General features: G+C 45.3%; 1 protein-coding gene across 1 annotated transcript in view; it reads right to left on the bottom strand.

Moving 5' to 3' along the window:
• ARFGAP3 (ARF GTPase activating protein 3) overlaps positions 1–22,178 on the bottom strand; it is a 55,845-nt gene that overhangs the window by 10,196 nt on the left and 23,471 nt on the right. Inside the window, exons 7-13 of the mRNA XM_086712109.1 lie at positions 19,621–19,680; positions 17,976–18,022; positions 16,861–17,003; positions 13,545–13,673; positions 12,991–13,113; positions 6,337–6,468; positions 168–291 (exon numbers count right to left, since the gene is read on the bottom strand). Of these exons, the coding sequence (XP_086568235.1) occupies positions 168–291; positions 6,337–6,468; positions 12,991–13,113; positions 13,545–13,673; positions 16,861–17,003; positions 17,976–18,022; positions 19,621–19,680 (758 nt within the window). The remainder of the gene's footprint in view (positions 1–167; positions 292–6,336; positions 6,469–12,990; positions 13,114–13,544; positions 13,674–16,860; positions 17,004–17,975; positions 18,023–19,620; positions 19,681–22,178) is intronic.

Below are 22,178 nucleotides of genomic sequence, written 5' to 3'. Positions count from 1 at the left end.
GAGTCAGGAGGACCTGGGTTTGAGTCCCGCCCCCATCATCTTGGGCCCAGGGGCCTCTCACAGTCTGAGTCCCTCCCACTCTGCGCCTTCACCTCCTCCCCTGGCTCCCAGGTCCCTGCTCGCTTCCTGCTCAACAGGGCTCACACACAAACTCTCTGGACGCTTACATCAGCTTGGGCTTGTCTTCCAAAGTACATATCTGATGAAATGGCTTTGACATTGCCAAACTTCTTCTGGGCTTCATCTGTGTTCTCAACTGGCTCATAGTCTGGCTTACGGCGGGCAGTAGGTCTATAATTAAAAACAGGCAGAACAGGAGCGACGTCAGCAAGACGGTGAAGTAGGGAGTTTTCTACCATCGTCCCCCTACAGAACACTGATTTTGACAACTGTCCACAGACAGGACGCAGGGGTGCAGCAGAGAGATTCCAACACACTGTTGGGAGTAAAACGATCCAAGACTGGGCACAAGAAAGAGGGTAAGAGGCACAGTTTCACCTTCCCTGAGTCACCCCTCTCCCCGGGCGGCACAGCTCAGTACCAAGAGAGAGCCCCCTGGCCTGCAATATCTCCCATGGGGGAAAGTGAGAGGCTGGTGAGTGGGAGCCCGACTTCCCCTGCTGGGTGGGACACTGCAGAAAATGCCCCTTCTTTCCCACCCCATCCGGAGTACTGAGGTGATCTGCATGGCTTAGGGGCTGGGAGAGGCAGGAAGCACAGCAGCCAGGGCTCAGAACTCAAAGGCACGTAGGTCCCACCGACCATTTTGTGGACGCCACGAGGAAGCCTGCTCACAAGCAGCTGGGTACACTTTGCCCGTGGAGCCCCCCGCTGGCCCATGGATGCCTTCCAACGCTCTGTGCACCTCACCCACACATCTCCCACCTTCATAGTCGGCTCCCTGCACGAGCCCCCACAGACGGCGAGGACAAGCCTTTGAGCGTGTGCAGAAAGCCAGCCCGCTCTGGGACTGGGAGGAAGTACACAAAGGAGCATCTCCGGGCACCAAGGGAGAGTACACAGGAGGCTCGGGCACCTGGCCTGGCCTTGTGGGATTGAGAGACGGCATTCATCTGAAGATTCCAGCCCCAAAAGGGAGCGAGTAGAATAGAGTGGTATTTCCATAGAAAAGGTCTGAGAAAGCTTCAGGATCCCTAGCAGGGCTGCTGGTGAAGGCATTTCTCACCCCAGGCCAGTCGGCAGAGACAGGAGGAGGTGACTCTTCTTCTGATGCGAAGACAGCAACACAAGACGCCAAGCAGCACGAAAAATCAAGGAAACGCGACACCACAAAGGGAACGCAGTAATTTTCCAATAACCGATCCCAAAGAATTGGCTGACAAAGATTTCAAAATAACTGTTTTATTTTTTATTTATTTATTTATTTTTTCAACGTTTTTATTTATTTTTGGGACAGAGAGAGACAGAGCATGAACGGGGGAGGGGCAGAGAGAGAGGGAGACACAGAATCGGAAACAGGCTCCAGGCTCCGAGCCATCAGCCCAGAGCCTGACGCGGGGCTCAAACTCACGGACCGCGAGATCGTGACCTGGCTGAAGCCGGACGCTTAACCGACTGCGCCACCCAGGCGCCCCCCAAAATAACTGTTTTAAAGAAGCTCAGCAACCTACGAGAACATGCACAACTCAACGAAGTCGGGAAAATAACACGCAAACAGAATAAGAAGTTCAACACGGAGGCGGAAATCACAAAAAAGGACCAAACAGAGACTCTGGAGCTGAAGAATACAACAGAGGACATCGACGGCAGACTGAGTCAAACAGAAGGATTTGTGAACTCGAAGACAGGTCATTTCAAATCATCCGGTCAGAGGGGAAAAAAAGAAAAAAGAATAAAACAGAGTGAAGAAAGCCTACATGAATTATGGGACACCGTAAGAAACTAATTTACGCATTACAGGAGGCCCATCAAGAGAAGAGAGGGCAAAGGGGGCAAAAAGCTTATTGCAAGAAAGAACAGCTAAAAACTTCCCAGATCTGGAGAGAGATACGGACATTCGGGTACACGAAGCTCAAAAGTCCTCAAAGGGATTCAACCCAAAGAGATCTTTACCAAGACACATTATAATAAAACTGTTAAAAATCAAAGACAAAAAGAGAGAAAGATAAATACCATACGATTCAACTCATAAAAGAAATCTTAAAAAAAAACCATGAATAAACAAACAAAAAAAGAGCAGAATCAGAAGTATAAATATAGACACGGACAAATGATGGTTGGCAGACAAAAGGGGGGTGGGAGAATGAACCAAATGGGTGAAGGGGAGAGGGGGATACAGGCCCCCAGCTAGGAAATGAGTAGGTCACGGGAGTAAAGGTAAAGCATAAGGGGGAAAAAAAAGGAATTTTTAAGTTTTTTTGTTTTTTCTTTTTGTTTTCTGAGGCAGGGGGTGGGGGTGCAGAGAGAGGGAGAGAGAGAGAATCCCAAGCAGGCTCCACACTGTCACATGGGGCTCGAACCCACAAACTGTGAGATCATGACCCAAGCCAAAATGAAGAGTCAGATGCTTAACTGACTGAGCCACTCAGGTGCCCCCTGAAAAAGAATTTTTAAAGCAACAAGAGAAGAGAAACTCATCACGTACAGTGGAATCCCTGGGAGACCATCAGCAGATTTCTCAGCAGAGACCTAGCAGGGCCAGGAGACAGGGGAAGGATATATTTGAAGTGAAAAACAAACAAACAAGCAAACCCTGCCAACCAAGAGACGTGTGTCACCGAAATCCTAAAAGGAGTCTTGGAAGCTGAACTGATGAATGCTAATTAGTAACATAAAAACATGAAAGTATAAAACTCACTGATGGAGGTAGGTGTACAGTCAAATTCACAATACTTGAATGCTGCAATGGTGGCGTATAAATCACTTACCTCTGTATAAAAGTTAAAAAACAAAAATGGCAAAAATACAGCTACATTAATTTATTACTTGATATACAACATAAGAAGGAGTAAATTACGACATCAAAAACATAAAATGTAAAGGGGGTAGAGTAAAAGGGTAGAATTCTTGTATGTAATCTAGGTTAAGTTGTTATCCACTTAAAATAGACTGTTATCGGGGCGCCTGGGTGGCTCAGTTAGTTGAGCATCCGACTTGAGCTCAGGTCATGATCTCGCAGTTCGTGAGTTTGAGCCCTGCGTCGGGCTCTGTGCTGACAGCTATAGGCCGTTTACAGACTGCTATAATTATAAGATGTTTTATGTAAGCCTCATGGTAATCATAAAGCAAAAATCTCTAGTATACACACAAAAGAGAAAGAGAAAGAAATAATAACATACCACTATGGAAAGTCATCAATTCACAAAGGAAGACAGCAAGAGAGGAAGAAAGGAACAAGGGAACCACCAAACAGCCAATGAACAATCACTAAGATGGCATTAGTAAATCCTTACCTATCGATAGTTGCTTTAAACATAAATGGACTAAATTCACCAACCAAAAGACACTGAGTGGCCAGATGGATTAAAAAACAAGGTCCAACGGCATGTTGCCTCCAAGAGACTCCCTTCAGCTTGAAGGACACACATAGGCAGAAAGTAAAGGGACTGAAAAAGATGCTCCAAATGTGAACCAAGAGAGGACAGGGATGGCCACACTTATACCAGATGAAGTGCACTTTTTTTTTTTTTTTTTTAATGTTTATTTTTGGGACAGAGAGAGACAGAGCATGAACGGGGGAGGGGCAGAGAGAGAGGGAGACACAGAATCGGAAGCAGGCTCCAGGCTCCGAGCCATCAGCCCAGAGCCCGACGCGGGGCTCGAACTCGCGGACCGCGAGATCGTGACCTGGCTGAAGTCGGACGCTTAACCGACTGCGCCACCCAGGCGCCCCAGATGAAGTGCACTTTAAGCCAAAAACTGTAACAAGGAACAAAGGTCATTATATAACTATATAAATGTGTGTGTGTGTGTGTGTATATGTGTGTGTGTGTGTGTACACACACACACACACATATATGATCAATTATAAATATATATGCACCCAACATTGGAGCACCTAAATATATGATATAAATATTTACAGATCAGAAGGGAGAAATAGTACGGTAATCACATAGGAGACTTCAGTATCCCACTTTCAATAATGGACAGATCATCCTGAAAGAAAATCAAGAAAAACTGGACTTCAACAGCATTTTAGACCAAATGGACAAACAGACACATTCAAGACACTCCATCCAATAGCAGTAGAACACACATTCTCAAGCACGCATAGAACATTCTCCAGGACAAATATATGTTAGGTCACAAAATAAATTTGAATCATACGTTAGGTTTAAGAAGGTTGAAATCATATAAAGTGTCCTTTCCAACCATAATGGTTGCAAGTAGAAATCAGTGATTGGAGAGGAAAACTGGAAAGTTCACAAATATATGGAAATTAAACAACACATTCCCGAACAACCAGTGGGTCAATGAAGAGATCAAAAGGGAAATAAAAAAATATCTTGAAACAAATGAAAATGGAAACACAACACACCCAAACTCATGAAACACAGCAAAAGCAGTTCTAAAAAGGAAGTTCATGGCCACCAGGTATCTGAAAAGATGCTCCACATCACTCATCATCAGGGAAATGCAAGTCAAAACCACAATGAGATGTCACCTCACACCTGTTTGGATGGCAAGTGCCAAAAGAGAGAAGTATGGAGGAGAACTGGGGAAAAGGGAACCCCTGTATGCTGTTGGTGAGAACGCAAATTAGCAGAGCCATACAGAGAACACTATGGAGGTCGGTCCCTCAAAAAATTAAGAACAGAGGGGCGCCTGGGTGGCTCAGTCGGTTAAGTGTCTGATTTCGGCTCAGGTCATGATCTCGCGGTTCGTGAGTTCAAGCCCCACATCGAACTCTGTGCTGACAGCTCAAAGCCCGGAGCCTGCTTCGGATTCTGTGTCTCCCTCTCTGTCTGCCCTTCCCCCGCTCTGTCTCTCTCTCTCTCTCTCTCTCTCTCTCAAAAATAAACATTAAAAAATTTAAAAAAATAAAAATAAAAAATAGAACTACTATTTGATCAGCAATCCCACTTCTGGATTTGTATCTGACACAAACAAATCAGTATCTCGAAGAAATCTCTGCCATGTTCACCGCAGCATTATTCACAATAGCCAAGATACATGTCTGTTGATGGATGAATGGATAAAGAAAATATATATACAGTGGAACATTATTCAGCCACTAAAAAAAGGAAATCCTGCCATTTGTGACAACACGGATGAACTTGGAGGACATCATGCCAAGTGAAATAAACCAGACAAAGAAGAAAAATACTGCACGATTTTGTTCCTATAGGTGGAATCTAAAATTAAAAAAAAAAAAAAAAAGTGAAACTCATAGTGTGTAGAATGGTGTTTCTTTCCCACAGCCTTCAAGGTAGGGGAAATGGGCAGATGTTCAGAGGGTACAAACTTCTATTTACAAGATGAGTAAGTTCTGGGGATGTAAAGTAGGCAGAGTGACCAGAGAAAGTAATACCCTGTTATATACGTGAAATTCGCTAGGAGTACAGATCTTAAGTGTTGCCAGCACACAAAATGAAAACAAACAAACAAAAAAAAAACCCAGCCCAAATAGGTTAAACTAATTTGAGGTGAGACAAATGCACTTCTCATTTATAATGTATACTAATGCCATTTTACTTTTTAAAAAGCTGACAGTAGTAATTTTGTAAAAGGATTTCAGGCCATTTAAAAAAGCCTGAAAATTCTAAAAAAAACATGAGTAAATATCCAAAGCACCCGACATTTGAAGGAATTTTCCTATTTAAACAGACCCAGCATTTTGATCTTCAGCTCCCTGTGGAGGTAAGTGGGTGAATACTGAGGGCACTGTTTGCAATGCACGGAAGACACCGTTCTGCATCACGCAGGATACAAAATGACTAAGCTGGCCACAGACTGCAGTCACCCAGCATAATCCCAGGCTGTGCCTGTTGTCCCAACGTATTACTAGGTCTCCCTGCACTTTTGTCCGGTTTGGACAGGAGATTGTAAAGTCTTTCATTCATAATCAACAACTGGAGGTAGTTGTTCGACAGGTGAACGGACAAACAACTCAACAACGAAGAGGAAGGAACATCATGACAAGCGTCTCACATGCACTACGAAAAGTCAAAGAAGCCGGTCTAAAAAGGCCAGTTGCCATATGATTCCATTTATAGGACGTTCTGGGAAAGGCAAGATTGTAAGGTCAGAAAACAGACCAGGATGCAAAGAATATTCTTGAAACAGTAGAATAAAATCATTCGCTAGTCTTAGAGAATTTCCCTGGAGACCCATGGCCTCAATATTTACAATCCTACTGTTCTCTGTTCATACCTGTCTGAATAGCCCGTGGGTTTCAGGATAGTGTCCGTATCTTTGATGGTCTCTTTTTTCCAATAGGAATCTGAACTGTCATCCCAGCTAGAAAAAGAACTGCTCCTTAACTCCATCGGCTCGTCAAAGTACCTGTATGAAAAAGAGGGACATGGTGACTTGGGAGACCTTACTGATGTCCGCTCACATGGGGTGCACGGCGGCTACACTTCCTGGGCCTTGCAGTTGGAGTGGCCATGTGACGAGAGCTGCCGAATGAAACAGAAGCAGGTGTGAGGAGAGTCATTTCCAAGGCCTTTAAAGTGCCTGTGCTCAACTCGCCCAGTCCCTTCTTCCTGTGCCACATGAAAGATAAGGTGGTTTTCCAGGCGCTCCAGCCTCAGGCAGGAGAAGCTTCCATCCATCTGGAAGATCAAGGCGTTACCCAAAGGACAGGTAATCTGGACAATCACCTGTACCCTCAGCTGAACAAGAAATAAACCGTTGTTGTGTTAAGCTTTTAAGACGGGGTTGGGGGCCGGGGCGGGGGGGTGGATACTTGTCAGTGCAGTATAACCTAGCCCATCCGGATAGCACACGATGCCTTTGAGCGTCTTTACTCACCACAGGTTACGTATTTTGCTTTCTCTGGGTCCAGTTCTGCCTAATCAGGTAGTCGCAACAAAAACCCCACTCGAGGAGCTCGCTGTTGGCAGTCCCTGCCAGGTAAGCCTGGCGACAGCCCTGACCACTTAATGTAAATGGTGCTAATTAGCCTCTTGGCGGAGTCAGCTACAAAGCTATGGATGGCTAATGGCTGGACCAGTGTGCGGCTGCTTTTCCAGCCTGGGGCTTGACGTGAACTTGATCTGTAAGCCTGTAGGTGGGTTTACTCTTTCACCAGCCGAGTACCCCTGAGCCGGGCCTTGCTCAGAGAGCAAAGCTCCACGGCAGCTTCCTGTCCTGCGCGGTGACAGAAAAATCTCTGACCACGAGCAGCAGGGTTTGCCTGGAACAGGACAGAGACCCAGAGGCGAGGTGGATGTGCCAGAGCCTTAAGAAGTGACCGTGCTTCGTCAGAATTCACAACAGCTTAGGATGGAAAAGAGCCCTGCCAGATACACACTCCTTTTATTTATTTATATTTTTTTTTTTTAATTTTTTTTTTTCAATGTTTATTTATTTTTGGGACAGAGAGAGACAGAGCATGAACAGGGGAGGGGCAGAGAGAGAGGGAGACACAGAATCGGAAACAGGCTCCAGGCTCTGAGCCATCAGCCCAGAGCCCGATGCGGGGCTCGAACTCACGGACCGCAAGATCGTGACCTGGCTGAAGTCGGACGCTTAACCGACTGCGCCACCCAGGCGCCCCTATTTATTTATATTTTTAACGTTTATTTATTTATTTTGAAAGAGAGAGAGTTGGGGGAGAGAGAGAATCCCAAGCAGGCTCTGTGCTGGCAGCACAGAGGGCCCACATAGGGCTCGATCTAACAAATGGTGAGATCATGACCTGAGCCAAAATCAAGAATCAGATGCTTAACAGATTGAGCCACCCAGGCGCCCCCCACTCCTTAAATGTGGAGTTAAAGAAGTTCAGCAGAGGCAGATTCCAAGGCTTAGGTCTCGAGAAAGGAAGGATGATGGAAGATAATGTAGAGGCTTCCTTTCAAAAATGTCACCTGGCTTTCTGCAGAGTAAGAAAAGACGCGCATGGGATACATGGTGAACACCGAGCTCGGGTGTCACAAGAAGTCGCACAAAGACGGAGGGCCTGGGCAGTCAGAGGGGCCTGTAACCAAAGATGAATAGAAGAGGGCAGCAAGAACCTGTAGGAAAAAATAGGCCAAGGGCCCCTATGAGCTAAGAGTTGGGGGGTTGGAAATGCTAAGAACAAACATACTTTTTCTGGGTTAAAAAAAAAAAGGCGAAAGGGATAAACCTGCTATTTGAAGGAGATGGTGTGGCTTTACGTGGATAATAGAGAGAAAGCAGAATTTCCAGAAGGGGCTCTGCCTTCTCTGGCGAGGCGGTCCCGAAGAACAAATCTCCTTCCGCTAGCCTTCTCTTCCATGTAAGGAAGACACAGGTTCAGAGTAGATCCGTGTTTCAGCGAAAAACAGGCCAGGCTTTCTTGGTGGCTGATGGGCAGGTGGGCCCGAGCCCCGGCTCTGCCTGGAGGAGCAGGGACAAGCGGTCCCTGTGGAGGAGAGACCTGGACAAGCAGACTTTTAAGTGGCTCAGAGAAAGGGGGCTTGCCCGATGTGGGAGGCACACTGGCCTGAAAGTGATCTTCAATCATTCAAGAGATTTATTTGTAAAGGTCCAAGCGAGAGAGTTAAGACCAAGTCGATGAGGAATTGAGAAACGACTTAGCAAGCATCTACGAGGAGGAGCCGGTGCTCTGCTAGATGGGGACACAGGGCAAGGAGACACATCCAGCCCCTGCTCTCACGGGCCTGGCTGATCCGAGCTCAGAAACCCAGCAAGGTACATAGGTAAAGGCATCATTCCTCACAGAGCTGCCCCAGGACAGAATGGCTGCCTGGAGGAGGAGAAGGAAGAGGAGTGGGGTGGGGAGAGGGGCAGCATGGTCCCCTGGAGGATGCTCACCAAGAGGATGCTGGGGGCATGAGGGTGGGAAGGACCGGGCAGGGGGTGGTTGGAACTTCCAGGCTCTTCGCAACTCTGAGCTGCTGGGACTTAGGATTTTGCAGATTTAGTGTCACTCCAAGGAAATATTCTTCATTCTTATAAGTCCAAGTGCTCATCTTGGAATATAAGCGTGTCGGATTTTTTCAATGACTGGATTATTCAAAAATCAGGAGCGAGATGGGCGCCTGGGTGACTCAGTCGGTTGCGCGTCCGACTTTGGCTCAGGTCATGATCTCGCGGTCTGTGAGTTCGAGCCCCGCGTCGGGCTCTGTGCTGACAGCTCAGAGCCTGGAGCCTGCTTCAGATTCTGTGTCTCCCTCTCTCTCTGTTCCTCCCCTGCTCATGCTCTGTCTCTCTCTGTCTCAAAAATAAATTAAAAAAAAAAAAAATTAAAAAAAATTAAAAAACAAAAAAACAAAAATCAGGAGAAAGAAAGCCATGCTGCTCGGATCCTACTGGTCAGCAGGAGCACTGGGCAGCATTCTAAGTGTGGGGCAGGTGGGCGTGGGGGGTGGGCTCTCTGTGCTCTGACAGATGTGGGAGGTGAGCAGCAGCCCTGGGGGTGCAGACAGCTGTCCCATCGGTTGGAAGGATGGGCTAACTGATGCCTGATGGCTGTGGGGCACTTGCCTGACCTTAGAAACACAGCAGTCTTGATTTCCACATTTTTCCTGACTTTTTTTTTTTTAATGCTTATTTTTGAGAGACAGAGAGAGAGCGCAAGTTGGGGAGGGGCAGAGAAAGGGAGACACAGAATCTGAAGCAGGCTCCAGGCTCCGAGCTGTCATCGCAGAGCCTGACACGGGGCTCGAACTCATAAACCGTGAGATCGTGACCTGAGCTGAAGTCGGGAGGCTTAACCAACTGAGCCACCCAGGCGTCCCTTTACTGACTTTCTAATGTTCTGGTTTCTAGATCCTGGTTCTCAATGCTCTTCACTTGTATTTTTGCTCTCACTCTGTCTTCATCCAACCCTGAGGACATTCCTTGCAATCCCTTGGTACCCCAACAGTGCATATCTGATTTACAGCTGTAGACAACCGTCTACCCAGTGAAGGCCACGCTGACTGCTTATATAAGGCTGAGCAAATCACTCTGGTTTCATTATTTTGTACTCTGTATATAATTACACTGTTTATATCCTGAATATAATGGAATTCAATTTGAAAAATCCCAGATATAGTGGATTTTATTTTTCATAGAAACAGCACTATTTCATAATTTATAATGTTCAAGTTCTAAAGGGCTAATGAATAATTCGGAAGCAGTGCAGGCTGCTCACGGAGCTAATAGGCTGGCTCTCCTGGAGGCTGTGTTTACGATCCGTCAGTCTCCAGAGTACTAACAGCTCCCTTGTTCTCTACCAGCAGTGGTCACAACCAAGGAGGCTAGAAAAGGCACTCATGGGGCACCTGGGTGGCTCAGTTAGTGTCCAATTTCAGCTCAGGTCACGCTCTCCCAGTCTGTGAGTTTGAGCCCCGCATCGGGCTCTGTGCTGACGGCTCAGAGCCTGGAGCCTGCTTCGGATTCTGTGCCTCCCTCTCTCTGCCCTCCCTTCCTTGCTCACGCTCTGTCTCTCACTCTCTTCTCTCTCAAAAATAAACAAGCATTAAAGAAATTAATGAAAAAAATAAAGAGCAAATCAGAAATGATCTCACATGCATGCAGCTTTTAAATCAAGTTAGAAATTTAATTTTATCCTGTAGAAAATATATGTAAATTTAAAAAAAAATTTTTTTAACATTTATTTACTTTTGAGACAGAGCATGAACGGGGGAGGGGCAGAGAGAGAGGGAGACACAGAACCGGAAGCAGGCTCCAGGCTCTGAGCCATCAGCCCAGAGCGCGATGCGGGGCTCGAACTCACGGACCGCGAGATCGTGACCTGAGCCGAAGTCGGATGCTTCACCGACTGAGCCACCCAGGCGCCCCTATGTAGATATTTTTATGTGTGTTTTTTTTTTTAGTTTATTAATTTATTTTGAGAGAGAAAGAGAGAAAGCACAAGTGGAGGAGGGTCAGAGAGAGGAGAGAGCGAGAATCCCAAGCAGGCTCTGTGCCGACAGCGCAGAGCCCGATGCGGGGCTTGAACCCGCAAACCGCGAGATCCCAACCTGAGCCAAAGTCGAACATTCACCCGACTGAGCCATCCGGGCGCCCCTAAATACTTTTGAAAGGCACGATTGGGGGGTTGCCTCTGTGTAAACCACACCTGGTGTGTTATACAAGTGACTCACAACAGGTGCAAAACCATCCCTGTAACTGACAGGGAACACCACTAACCTAGTAACTTTTTTTGGTAAAATATCCGGACTTGACAGAATGGGAAGCAGTGTGAGGAGAATTTTTTAGGCAGAGTACTAAGCTATGAACTTTGGGAGGATGTGTGACACAATCAGCTTCCAGTTAATAGTTAACATGTGTGTGTATCTCGTATGTATATGAAACATATAGCCCATGGAGATACGAAACCGCTTCAAGCCTGCGTAAGTAACCGCCAGACGACAGTAATGGCCTTCCAGACGTGAGCCATGGCGCCTCCTTCAACGCACCGCCCATGACTGATGGACACACACTCGATTTTCCCGAGCTCCAAACGTGAAGGTGGCCCTCGGCGTAGTTAAGAATCTAACCACAGTAATTACACATTTAGACTGAGTCACGTCTCTTGAACTGAGCGCCTATGTCATAAACGCAGCTAAACATCACGCAAATAGTCAAGCGCTATTCTAAGTGCTCCATTTGCATCAACTCATTTACCATCGCACAACACACTGAGGCAGACCCCAGCATCTCTAACTTACAGAGGCGGAAGCTGCAGCACAGAGAGGTTGAGCGACTTGGCCAAGGTCACACAGTCACTAAGTGGCCCAGCCAGGACTCAAATCCAGACCGTCTGAACCGGGGTCTACACTCTCACCCCTGTGTTCTCAGCTGGTGCTCACCTCCAGTTCACAGCCCAGGTTTACATGGTGCCTTTTTAGCAGGACTCTCCTGTACGGGTCAGGTTCTTGGAAGAACCTCACACGGTGAGTCAGTTCAAGTCTCAACTTGTTCTCCCTGCCCTTCAGGCCCCTGGACCTGAACCGTGGTACTTGCCACAGTTGCCTTCACACCGAAGTTAGGCAACTGGTCCCAATCTGATGGTGGAGGCTGAAGGACCGGCACCTAGCTGACCCTGAGAGCCTTCAGAGTGTACTAGTGTTTTCCATGAATTGATAACACACACACAAATAGTGTTTGCTATTTGTTCTGAAACTAAAGGATACGGACCTTTGGGCTCTTGCCTTGTTCTCCAATTTCACACTTAGATAAACACAATTCCTACTTCTTTTTTTTTTTTTTTAATTTTTTTTTTCAACGTTTTTATTTATTTTGGGGACAGAGAGAGACAGAGCATGAACGGGGGAGGGGCAGAGAGAGAGGGAGACACAGAATCGGAAACAGGCTCCAGGCTCTGAGCCATCAGCCCAGAGCCTGACGCGGGGCTCGAACTCACGGACTGCGAGATCGTGACCTGGCTGAAGTCGGACGCTTAACCGACTGCGCCACCCAGGCGCCCCACAATTCCTACTTCTTATTTTTTTTAAGTTTATTTATTTTTGAGAGAGAGAGAGAAAGAGAGAGCACACGCAAGCAGGGGAAGGGCAAATGGGAGAAGGAGACAGACAATCCCGGGCGGGCTCCGTGCTAACCGACACAGGGCTTGAATTCAGGTCGTGACCTGAGCCAAAGTCAAGAACCAGATGCTCAACCAACTAAGCCACCAGGCGCCCTGCAAGTTCCTACTCTATTTTCAACTCTTGGTCACTGATTTTATTATAAACATCTCGCAGGCATTGTCCACTTATGAATCTTTCCCCAATAATTTTCCAAAGGACACCCTTGACTCCAGCCAAAGCTTGTAAAAGCAACGAAGTAAACTGATTTGTATTTGCTCTTAATGCAAATAAGCGAGTAGGTCCACATTAATGACCACTTTCTAAAACAACGCTTTAAGGCTGATTTGGGGCAGGTTACCTTGAGCTGGAAGTAAAATATGGGTCACCACTGTCATCACTGTACTTCTTTCTTGATTTTGCTATGATCGGCGTCTCCTGCTCAATGATCTGCATATCTGAAGTCACGGAATGTGAAATACCACTGGAGAAAACAGAGAATAAAATGGAGAGGAATTATATCAGTTCAGGAAGACACTTGTGCTCACCAAAGAATAAACGTTTTATACTTTCAACAAAAACGTTAGTGGGGTTAAAAACATGAGCAATAAAAACGGCATATATAGTTTTTGGCATAAGCATCGAAAAATACTGGGCCTTTGTGAGGACTGGAACTAATTACACAAGATGCAGTCACACATATTAGTTCTGTCTGCAGCATCTGCTTAACAATGAGTCAGGCCTATTTCCTTTTTGCTTTGACTCACTTTGGAACTTTTCATGCTAGGTTGAATACTAGAGAGGAGTAAAACAATTGAAGAAAGGAAGGAATCATGAGAAAAAACTTTCCCAGTTGACGCCAATAAGGAAAATCCATGCACGATTAGCAACGTTTAAATTCTGGAAGCCACGTACCTCCTGCAGTTTCCGAGCCCCATGCCGAGTCTCTCTGACTCTATCTTTTTTTTGCCACTCATGTTCATCTTCTCGTCCTTCTTCATTTGAATCTCAAGATCCTTATAGGCTAATCGCAGTGATGAAACGCTGCCAGAAAACCAAAGGCTCCTTAATTTAGCTTTAATTCTGTGTTCTCAAGTTAAAACACTAAGTGAAATTAAACACGTCACTGATAATTTGAGCTTCGTGCTTCTTTCCATAATTAACAACTATGAAGGCGAGTTGGCTTTTTTTTTCCCCTAAAGGTCTTTTTTGAGTAGACGTTCAAGAAAATTTGAATGAGTTTACACCTGCTTTTTGGTTGCTGCTGACCCTACCTTACTGTTCTAGTTCATATCACCTATCATCATATATTAATCATCACATCACCATATACTACCTGCCGCATAATAACGTAATACATGCTAAGATTAAGTCTACGTAGGACAGTAAAAAGCAGAATTTCTTACTTGAGCTAATATTTATACTTTTTGCATTACATAGCAAAAGTATGAGGTTAGTTGCATTGGTTTGCACATATATTTGACTTTACAAGTAGTTAAATTAAGGGGCACCTGGGTGGCTCAGTCGGTTTAAGTGTCTGATTTCAGCTCAGGTCACGATCTCACGGTCCGTGGGTTTGAGCCCCGCGTCGGGCTCTGTGCTGACAGCTCGGAGGCTGGAGCCTGCTTCAGATTCTGTCTCCCTCTTTCTCTGCCCCTCCCCTGCTTGAGCTCTCTTTCTCTCTCTCTCTCTCTCTCAAATATAAATAAGCGTTTTAAAAAACCAAATATATAAATTAAGACGGAGTTACTTAATTGCAAAAGATTCTTCAGAGGACTGCTACAGAATCAGGCTTCCAAGAGCACTCATTTCTTAGCCAACCTTCCTTCTGTGCTACTAGTCAGACACTAATCATCTGTTTATCAAATACCTGTTACAAATGATGTACCAAAGGGGTAAAAAGAGGTATCCAACACTGTCCCTTGCTCTCAGATTCCTAAAAACGTTACAAATACTTAATTTTTCATAAAGAAAACTATGCAATAACAAGAGTATTTTATACTAGTAAGACAGCAACCAAACTTGGGGGCCCTGAAAGGTGATATACCCATGTTATCAGGAATTCTAAACTATTATCTGTTTCATAAAATTGTGCAAAATCTCATGAATTTCTCATAAGAAAGGCACCGTGTAAATTCCATAATAATATAAATACATTTTCCTGTAGTAACAGGGAATGACAACTAAATTTCTTACTAGAAAAAAAAGAGTAAACAGAAAACAGAAAAAAAAAAAAATAACACTGCTGCTGTTTCCTTCCTTAGTCAGGATTTGTTTTGTTTTAATCTGGTAGTTTTGTTTTCTTTACCATTATTCCTACAGAGCCGGGTCTGACCACGTCCCCAGTTTTATCACTCAGAAAATAAATGATACTCTTGCGTCAACTTTTTGGAGGAAGACCACAGATCTCCCGAAAACCACGAACAGATAAAACTGGAGCGGCAGATTCTTCTGGAGAAGATGAACGGCCGGGAAGAAAACGTTCCACTGGGAAGATGTGAGACGGGAGAGCTTTCCTTCTCAGCATCTGGCTGGGACTGAGGCTACCGCCACCAGCAGCACCTGCTCTCCGACCTGGGCTTCCCGTAGCGCGGGGATGGCAACGCCCACAGGACGAAGGAGTCAGGGCTCCGTGTTTCCCAGGCCCTGCTCAGGGGAGGCTCCCGAGCCGCTCAGGCCAAGCAAGGGAAGGGGCTCCGGGGCGGCTCTCCTCTCCCTCACCTTCCCACCCACTGTGCGCAGGCTCCTCTGAGGGCGGGCCCAGGAACCGCCAGCAGGTGAGGACCAGGACAGACAGCTAGGGTTTCACAGGCTGAAGACAGAGAAAAAAGCCGTTCCTTGACAGTTTACTCAACTGAAAATAACTCTATTTACAGCCGTTAAAAAATTAACTTGCAGAAAAATAACGCTGTTGCGTCTTTAGGATAAGACACGTGTGCTTTCCCGGAGCTGGCGCAGCCCTGGCTTGGCGGGATGGGGCTGCGACGGGTCTGAGAGGGAGGACAGTGTCTTGGGCACAGTGGCGCGGCTGTCCTGAACACGGCCAGGAAGGCTGTCAAAGCAGGTCCCAAATCAAATTCATAAACACCCATGGCCCGCATCTTTGCGTATACGCTGTACTGAACCGTCCTAGTGAAAGATTCGAGTTAGGGCTGGTGTTGCCTCGAACAATACGCTAATCTCCATCCACCCCCCCCTGCAGGGAGGGAGCAGGTGCTTCGTGTTCCGTGTCTTCTGTTCTGATCAGGCTCTAGATTGTACACGCTCCAGGAAAACCACGCATGAACAATCTGCACAGAGCCCACTCCCAAACACCAAGAGAAGCAGTCTAAACCTCAGGTTGGACCTTCCCCCCATTTTCAGGGTCAGGATCCCAGCTTAGAGAAATTACAGTGAAGTCTGTGACCACAGCTCAAAGCAAATTTTACATAAAGCATTTCAAACCACGTTTAGTCTAACTACAGTTTAGTGCTGCCCCCTATGTTCTAGGAGTTAAATGACAATGAGAAACAACAACTTCCAATTCTCTGGATTTACCAACTAGAACATCCCTTAGCAAGCTGCTAGCATGAATAACAAGAAATCACGGCGGTTGAGCACTTACTCTGTACCAGGCACTGTTTGATGCACTTTAATAAACGTTAACTAAGTTAACCCTCAAAGCATTAAGCCTCATAAAATAAGCATTATTATTTTCTTCATTATGCCGTCCATAGTAACTCAAGCCATAATAATAATAATAAATAAATAAAATAAAATAATAAATAAAATAAGCACACATAAGAACTAGGAACCCAAGCTGCCTTTCCTTTAGGTGTTGTGCTCACTCTGCTTTCTTCTCTCCTTACGATTGTTTTTATACCCAGCACATGCACTTTCCAGGCGGCCACACTGCTCCTCTGTTTCCAACACAAACAAAAACCTCTCAAGAGCCTGAAATGTCTACTTACAATTCTCTTGACTGGCTTCCTGGTTTCCAGTTTCTGCCCCTGGTTTCCAGTTTCCTAATCTCATCACCAAACTCACTTTCCAAAATACACCCCCTTCATCAAAACGATTGGCCTGACTTCAAGGTACCCCACATTATCATTCCAATTTCACCAATCCAGGCAACTCCCCCCTCCCCAGCACCGAAAAAAATTAAATGGCATTTTGAAAGCAAATCTCAAGAGTTGTTTGATTAATAGCCTTATTCACTAAACACATGCTACTATAACTAAATCAAACTTACATTGATTCTTCCTTAGGTGCCGCGCTGGCCAGAAGGTCTTCCTGTTCCTTCATTTTATCTACAGCTTGGGCTTGTTTTTCAATTTCATTAAAGCATGTATTTGCCAGTTTCTGGGCTCCCAAACTTCCTTTTTTGGCCCCAAGCTAGAAGATATAGAAGATTAGATTCGACCCACGCTGTTTGAAAGCTTCAGCTAACGGCTAACACTTCCTGAGGTCTATTACCCGCCAGGCAGTGCAACCCACACTTCATATTTGTTCTCTCGCTTAGTCCTCACAACGCTGTGAAGTTGGCACTACTGTTATCCCCAGGTTAGTTGAGGAACTCAAGTCTGGTGCAGGTTAACTGACTTGAACAAGATCACACAGCCAGTAAGATGACAGACATCAGGAATCACACCCTGGTGACAGCATCCCTTATTAGAAACGCAAACACGACAGGAACTCCCACAAGGGCCTCTCCTGATTTTTTAGAATTCTGTCATTAGCAAAAGAAATGCTGTCGAACACTCATTCTAGAAAATCCTCACTACGTATAACATTCACCTCATGGAACAAAACCTAGGTTTTTATCAAAGCCACATTTATGGGGCACTGGGGTGGCTCTTCCGGTTAAGGGTCTGACTCTTGACTTTGGCTCAGGTCATGATCTCATAGTCCTGAGATCGAGCCCCTCGTTGGGCTCTGCACTGGGCATGGAGCCTGCTTGGGATTCTCTCTCTTCCTCTCCCTCTGCCCCTCCCCAGCTCGTGTGCATGCACTCTCTCTCTCTTTTTCCAAAAAAAAGTCACATTTATTATTACAATATGGCTCAAAATAAATTTTAAAAAAGTGACAGGGGCACCTGGGTGGCTCAGTCGGTTACAGTTCAGGTCGTGATCTCATGGTTCGTGGGTTCAAGCCCCATGTTGGGCTCTGTGATGACAGCTCAGAGCCTGGAGCATGCTTTGAGCTCTGTGTCTCCCTCTCTCTCTGCCCCTCCCCCACTGACGCTCTGTCTCTCTTTCTCAAAAATAAATAAACATTAAAAAAAATTTTTTAACGACAAAGGTGGCTTTCTTGAGAACATAGGCTATTTTAAAGCCAAACTACCAGATATTTATATGCAATACTTACTCCTCTTTTAGCTTGATTTGGTTTCTTTTTTATGATAGAGGACACCTCTGTCAAAAAATAAAAAGTAGAGAGTCAGACCAATAGAAATACGCAATTTTTCTAATTCTAGCGTATTTTTTTTTAATTCTAACATATTGTACATATTATGTAAGAGACTGTAACATTTTCCACCTTAGTTGGTCACCCAGAACATTCAAGCACACGAGTGTATTGCAGATTAAGAGAGCTTTGTTAAAATCGAGTTTCTCGGCACTTCTACGTAGGATCCAAGCTCACAGAAAACATTTTGTGCACACCACACTAGAGAGAAATGAAGAGCCTGGCCTTGCCCACCCCACCCCACCCCACCCCACCCCACCCCACCCCACCCCATTCATTGTTCTCTTCGGAGCATTTCTTAAATACATTAGAACTAACTCTCCTCTTAAGCTCTGCTCTTCAAAAACTTTTAGAATTATTTTAAGATATAAAGTTAGCCAGGCATTATGCACACAACGGAAGCAGTGGTATGGTTTTTCACCCTGACTTGTATACAGATTTATCACATTAATCAATGGGAATTACAAAGCATTCCATTATTTTGAGTAGCAAGGCTTTCTAAATTGCACAAAAACAGATGAGGCTTTAAGATAAAGTTTCTTAAAAATCGTTTTCTGGGTAAACTTCAATCATAGATTACACATTCTGTTTCTACAATTATGTTTAAGAGACCCAGTAAGAATAAAATTTTAACTTTTTTCTTACAAAGATGAGAATGTGCTTTAATAAGAAAAGACAGCATAGGGGCGCCTGGGTGGCTCAGTCGGTTGAGCAACCAACTTTGGCTCAGGTCATGATCTCGCGGTCTGTGAGTTCAAGCCCCGCGTCGGGCTCTGTGCTGACAGCTCAGAGCCTGGAGCCTGCTTCGGATTCTGTGTCTCCCTCTCTCTCTGCCCCTCCCCCACTCAGGCTCTGTCTCTGTCTCAGAAATAAACATTAAAAAAAATTTTTAAAAATAAGAAAAGACAGCATAAAACCACACACAACTAAAGATTCAAATTTAGCCCTAACGAGAGAATAACATCATTACGTGCCAAGTATGAAAAAGATATCTATGGAAGTTTTTCTTTCCATCACTTTCTTTTGGATCCATGTTAAAGCACTCACATAATCTGCTCCCAACCTCCTACGAGGCTATTAACTCGGGATGAAAATATCTGGAACGTTTCTAATAGTTCAGCTATTTTTTCACCAAAGTACTTGCTTTCCAATTAATGCCATGCAATGTGCACTCCTTTCAGAGTATAATTCCCTGATGATGAAAAATTAAAGATCCTGGTAAAATCAGAAAGAGAAGAACACTCTAGGAGACGTCGCTCTGCCCTCTGCTCATGCTGGGAACATAACCCAGTTCAACACAGATGAGCAAATCAACAGTTTCAGCAGCTCAGCCAGGGACCCCACACTGGTTGCCGCCACTCACGGGCCTCAGGCTGGTCCTAAAGGGGAACGGCATTTTTGCTCGATAAAAATCTTATTAATAGATTAGCAATCATGATGCCAGATTACTCTACACATTCTAGGCAGAATGGAAAGCCAGGATTCATCTTTCTCTCTTAACGAATCTCACTGTCTGAATCAGAATATGGAGTCGTAGGCACATTACCTAAAGCAGCCTTTGTTGGTGCGTTAAGACCTTCCACACTTGGTCCTTGTTCTGGTCCACCTGAAAGTTAAACATATTGATATCAATGCAGAAAATATACTCATTAAATGTGCTTTTGAATATACGACACATTCAACTTGCTCGGTACCACGTGTTACCCAAGTTTGTCGATTATTGGTTTTCTTTTTAGCTCCCTATTCTATTTTACCATTACAGGAATTTTTTTTTTAATTTTTTTACATTTATTTATTTATGTTTGAGAGACAGAGAGAGACAGAGCACAAGCGGGGGATGGGCAGAGAGAGAAGGAGACACAGAATCCGAAGCAGGCTCCAGGCTCCGAGCTGTCAGCACAGAGCCCGACGCGGGGCTCGAACTCACGAACCACGAGATCATGACCTGAGCCAAAGTCGTGATGCTCAACCGACTGAGCCACCCAGGCGCCCCTATAAAATTTTTTTTAATGTTTATTTATGTACAGAGAGTAAGAGCATGCACCTGAGAGAGTCAGGGAGGGGCAGAGAGAGGGGGGTGGAGAAAGAATCCCAAGCAGGCTCCACGCTGTCAGCACAGAGCCTGACGCAGGGCTTGAACTCACAAACCTTGAGATCATGACCTGAGAGGAAATCAAGAGTCGGATGCTTAACTGACTGAGCCACCCAGGCGCCCCCTAGGGGAGGTGGAATTCTAAACAATAAAACCTTTTGGAGAAACTCTGCGGCTAAGAATGCAGGGTTTAAAATATTTACAAGAACAGAATCTTGTTCTGCATGTAGTTATCTCAGTTTCCTGTTAGCAAATCAAATGAAGACACCTGGACTCCAGAGGTCACAGGGACACCTCCAGGGCCCCGTATGCTTCAACCTCCAAAGGCCTCTTATGCTAACTAGTTGTAACAGTAACAATATTCAAATCGCCATCGGTACTTTCAGAAGGTACAACGCTCGCCTTGTCTCTGTGTTAGTCAGGAGAGTGTCGGGATTATTTTTTCTCCTCTGTCCTTTTGGACAATGACAAACCCGCCGATGGCTCAGGTAGATTCCTTCTCTTAAAAAACAATTCCCCTCTGGAGGAGCTCACAGCCCAGGGAAGGGACACACACAGACGTGGTAATTCCCAGAACCAGGCCGAGCTGCGCTAAGAGGGAGACCACACATAAATGTGATCGTGACTGGGAGTGTCCGTGGGGTGGACACACCCTCTCTGAGGACAGGCGTTCGCGCAGAGACTCCAGGAAGGAGGCAGCAACATGACAACCGAGGACAGATTCCCACTGCAAGCAACAGGGCCGAAGGGCCAGTGCGGCTACAGGGCAGTGTGGGTCTAAGGAGTTGAGTTGCTACGTGTCACTTAGAAAGGTGTCTGTCTTCTGGGAATGCAAGCTGGTGCAGCCACTCTGGAAAACGGTATGGAGGTTCCTCAAAAAACTAAAAACAGAACTACCCTACGACCCAGCAATCGCACTACTAGGCATTTATCCACGGGATACAGGGGTGCTGTTTTGAAGGGACACATGCACCCCAATGTTTATAGCAGCACTATCAATAACAGCCAAAGGATGGAAAGAGCCCAAATGGCCATCGATGGATGAACGGAGAAAGAAGATGTGGTATGTATACACAACGGAGTATTACTCGGCAATCAAAAAGAATGAAATCTTTCCATTTGCAACTATGTGGATGGAACTGGAAGGTATTATGCTAAGTGAAATGAGTCAATCAGAGAAAGACAAATATCATATGACTTCACTCCTATGAGGACTTTAAGAGACAAAACAGACGAACATAAGGGAAGGGAAACAAAAATAATATAAAAACAGGGAGAGGGACAAAACAGAAGAGACTCATAAATATGGAGAACAAACCGAGGGTTACGGGAGGGGTTGTGGGAGGGGGGAGGGGCTCAATGGGGAAGGGGCACTAAGGAATCTACTCCTGAAATCATTGTTGCACTAGATGCTAACTAATTTGGATGTAAACTTAAAAAAATAAAAAATTAAATTAAAAAAAAAAGAAAGGTGTCTGTCTTCTTACCAGACACTTAGGGTCACAGGCACAAAAAATGAAATGTGCCAAAACATCACAGACTGCAAATCATACAAAACCCAGCCAGGCCAGCATCCTTTGCATATGAAGGGAATAAGCTTTTTGTCTATATATGAGTTGCAAAATGCTTATCACCTGTCTTTAAAGCATCTCTTCAGAAGAGAAATGTTGCATTTGTGATAGATTCGTTAATCTCTTCCTTTCACGAGGCTTGAACACGCACAGAAGGCTTCCCCGGTTCCGAGAGGACAGAAAACCTCCACCCGTTTTCTTGCAGCACCTTTATACTTTCATGATTTATATTTAAATCCTTGACCCACCGGCATTTTGTTTGGTATAAAGAGTAAAGAAGGAATTCTACTTTACTGTAATACTTTATCCAAAATGCTAGACGCTTGTCCCAACTCATCCACTGTTCCCCAGAATGCAAAGGGTTCCCGTCCTGGTTCACTGACAGGTCTACTCCTAAGACCAGTAAAATGAAAAAACCGGCGTCCCAAAATCTGCCGTTTG

Source organism: Puma concolor, chromosome B4 (genome assembly GCF_028749965.1).
Source record: "Puma concolor isolate L17-30 chromosome B4, mPumCon1.1.hap2, whole genome shotgun sequence".
Lineage (NCBI taxonomy): Eukaryota > Metazoa > Chordata > Mammalia > Carnivora > Felidae > Puma > Puma concolor.
The sequence above is the reverse complement of the archived record's forward strand: the minus strand, read 5'-3'. Positions and strand labels throughout refer to the sequence as shown.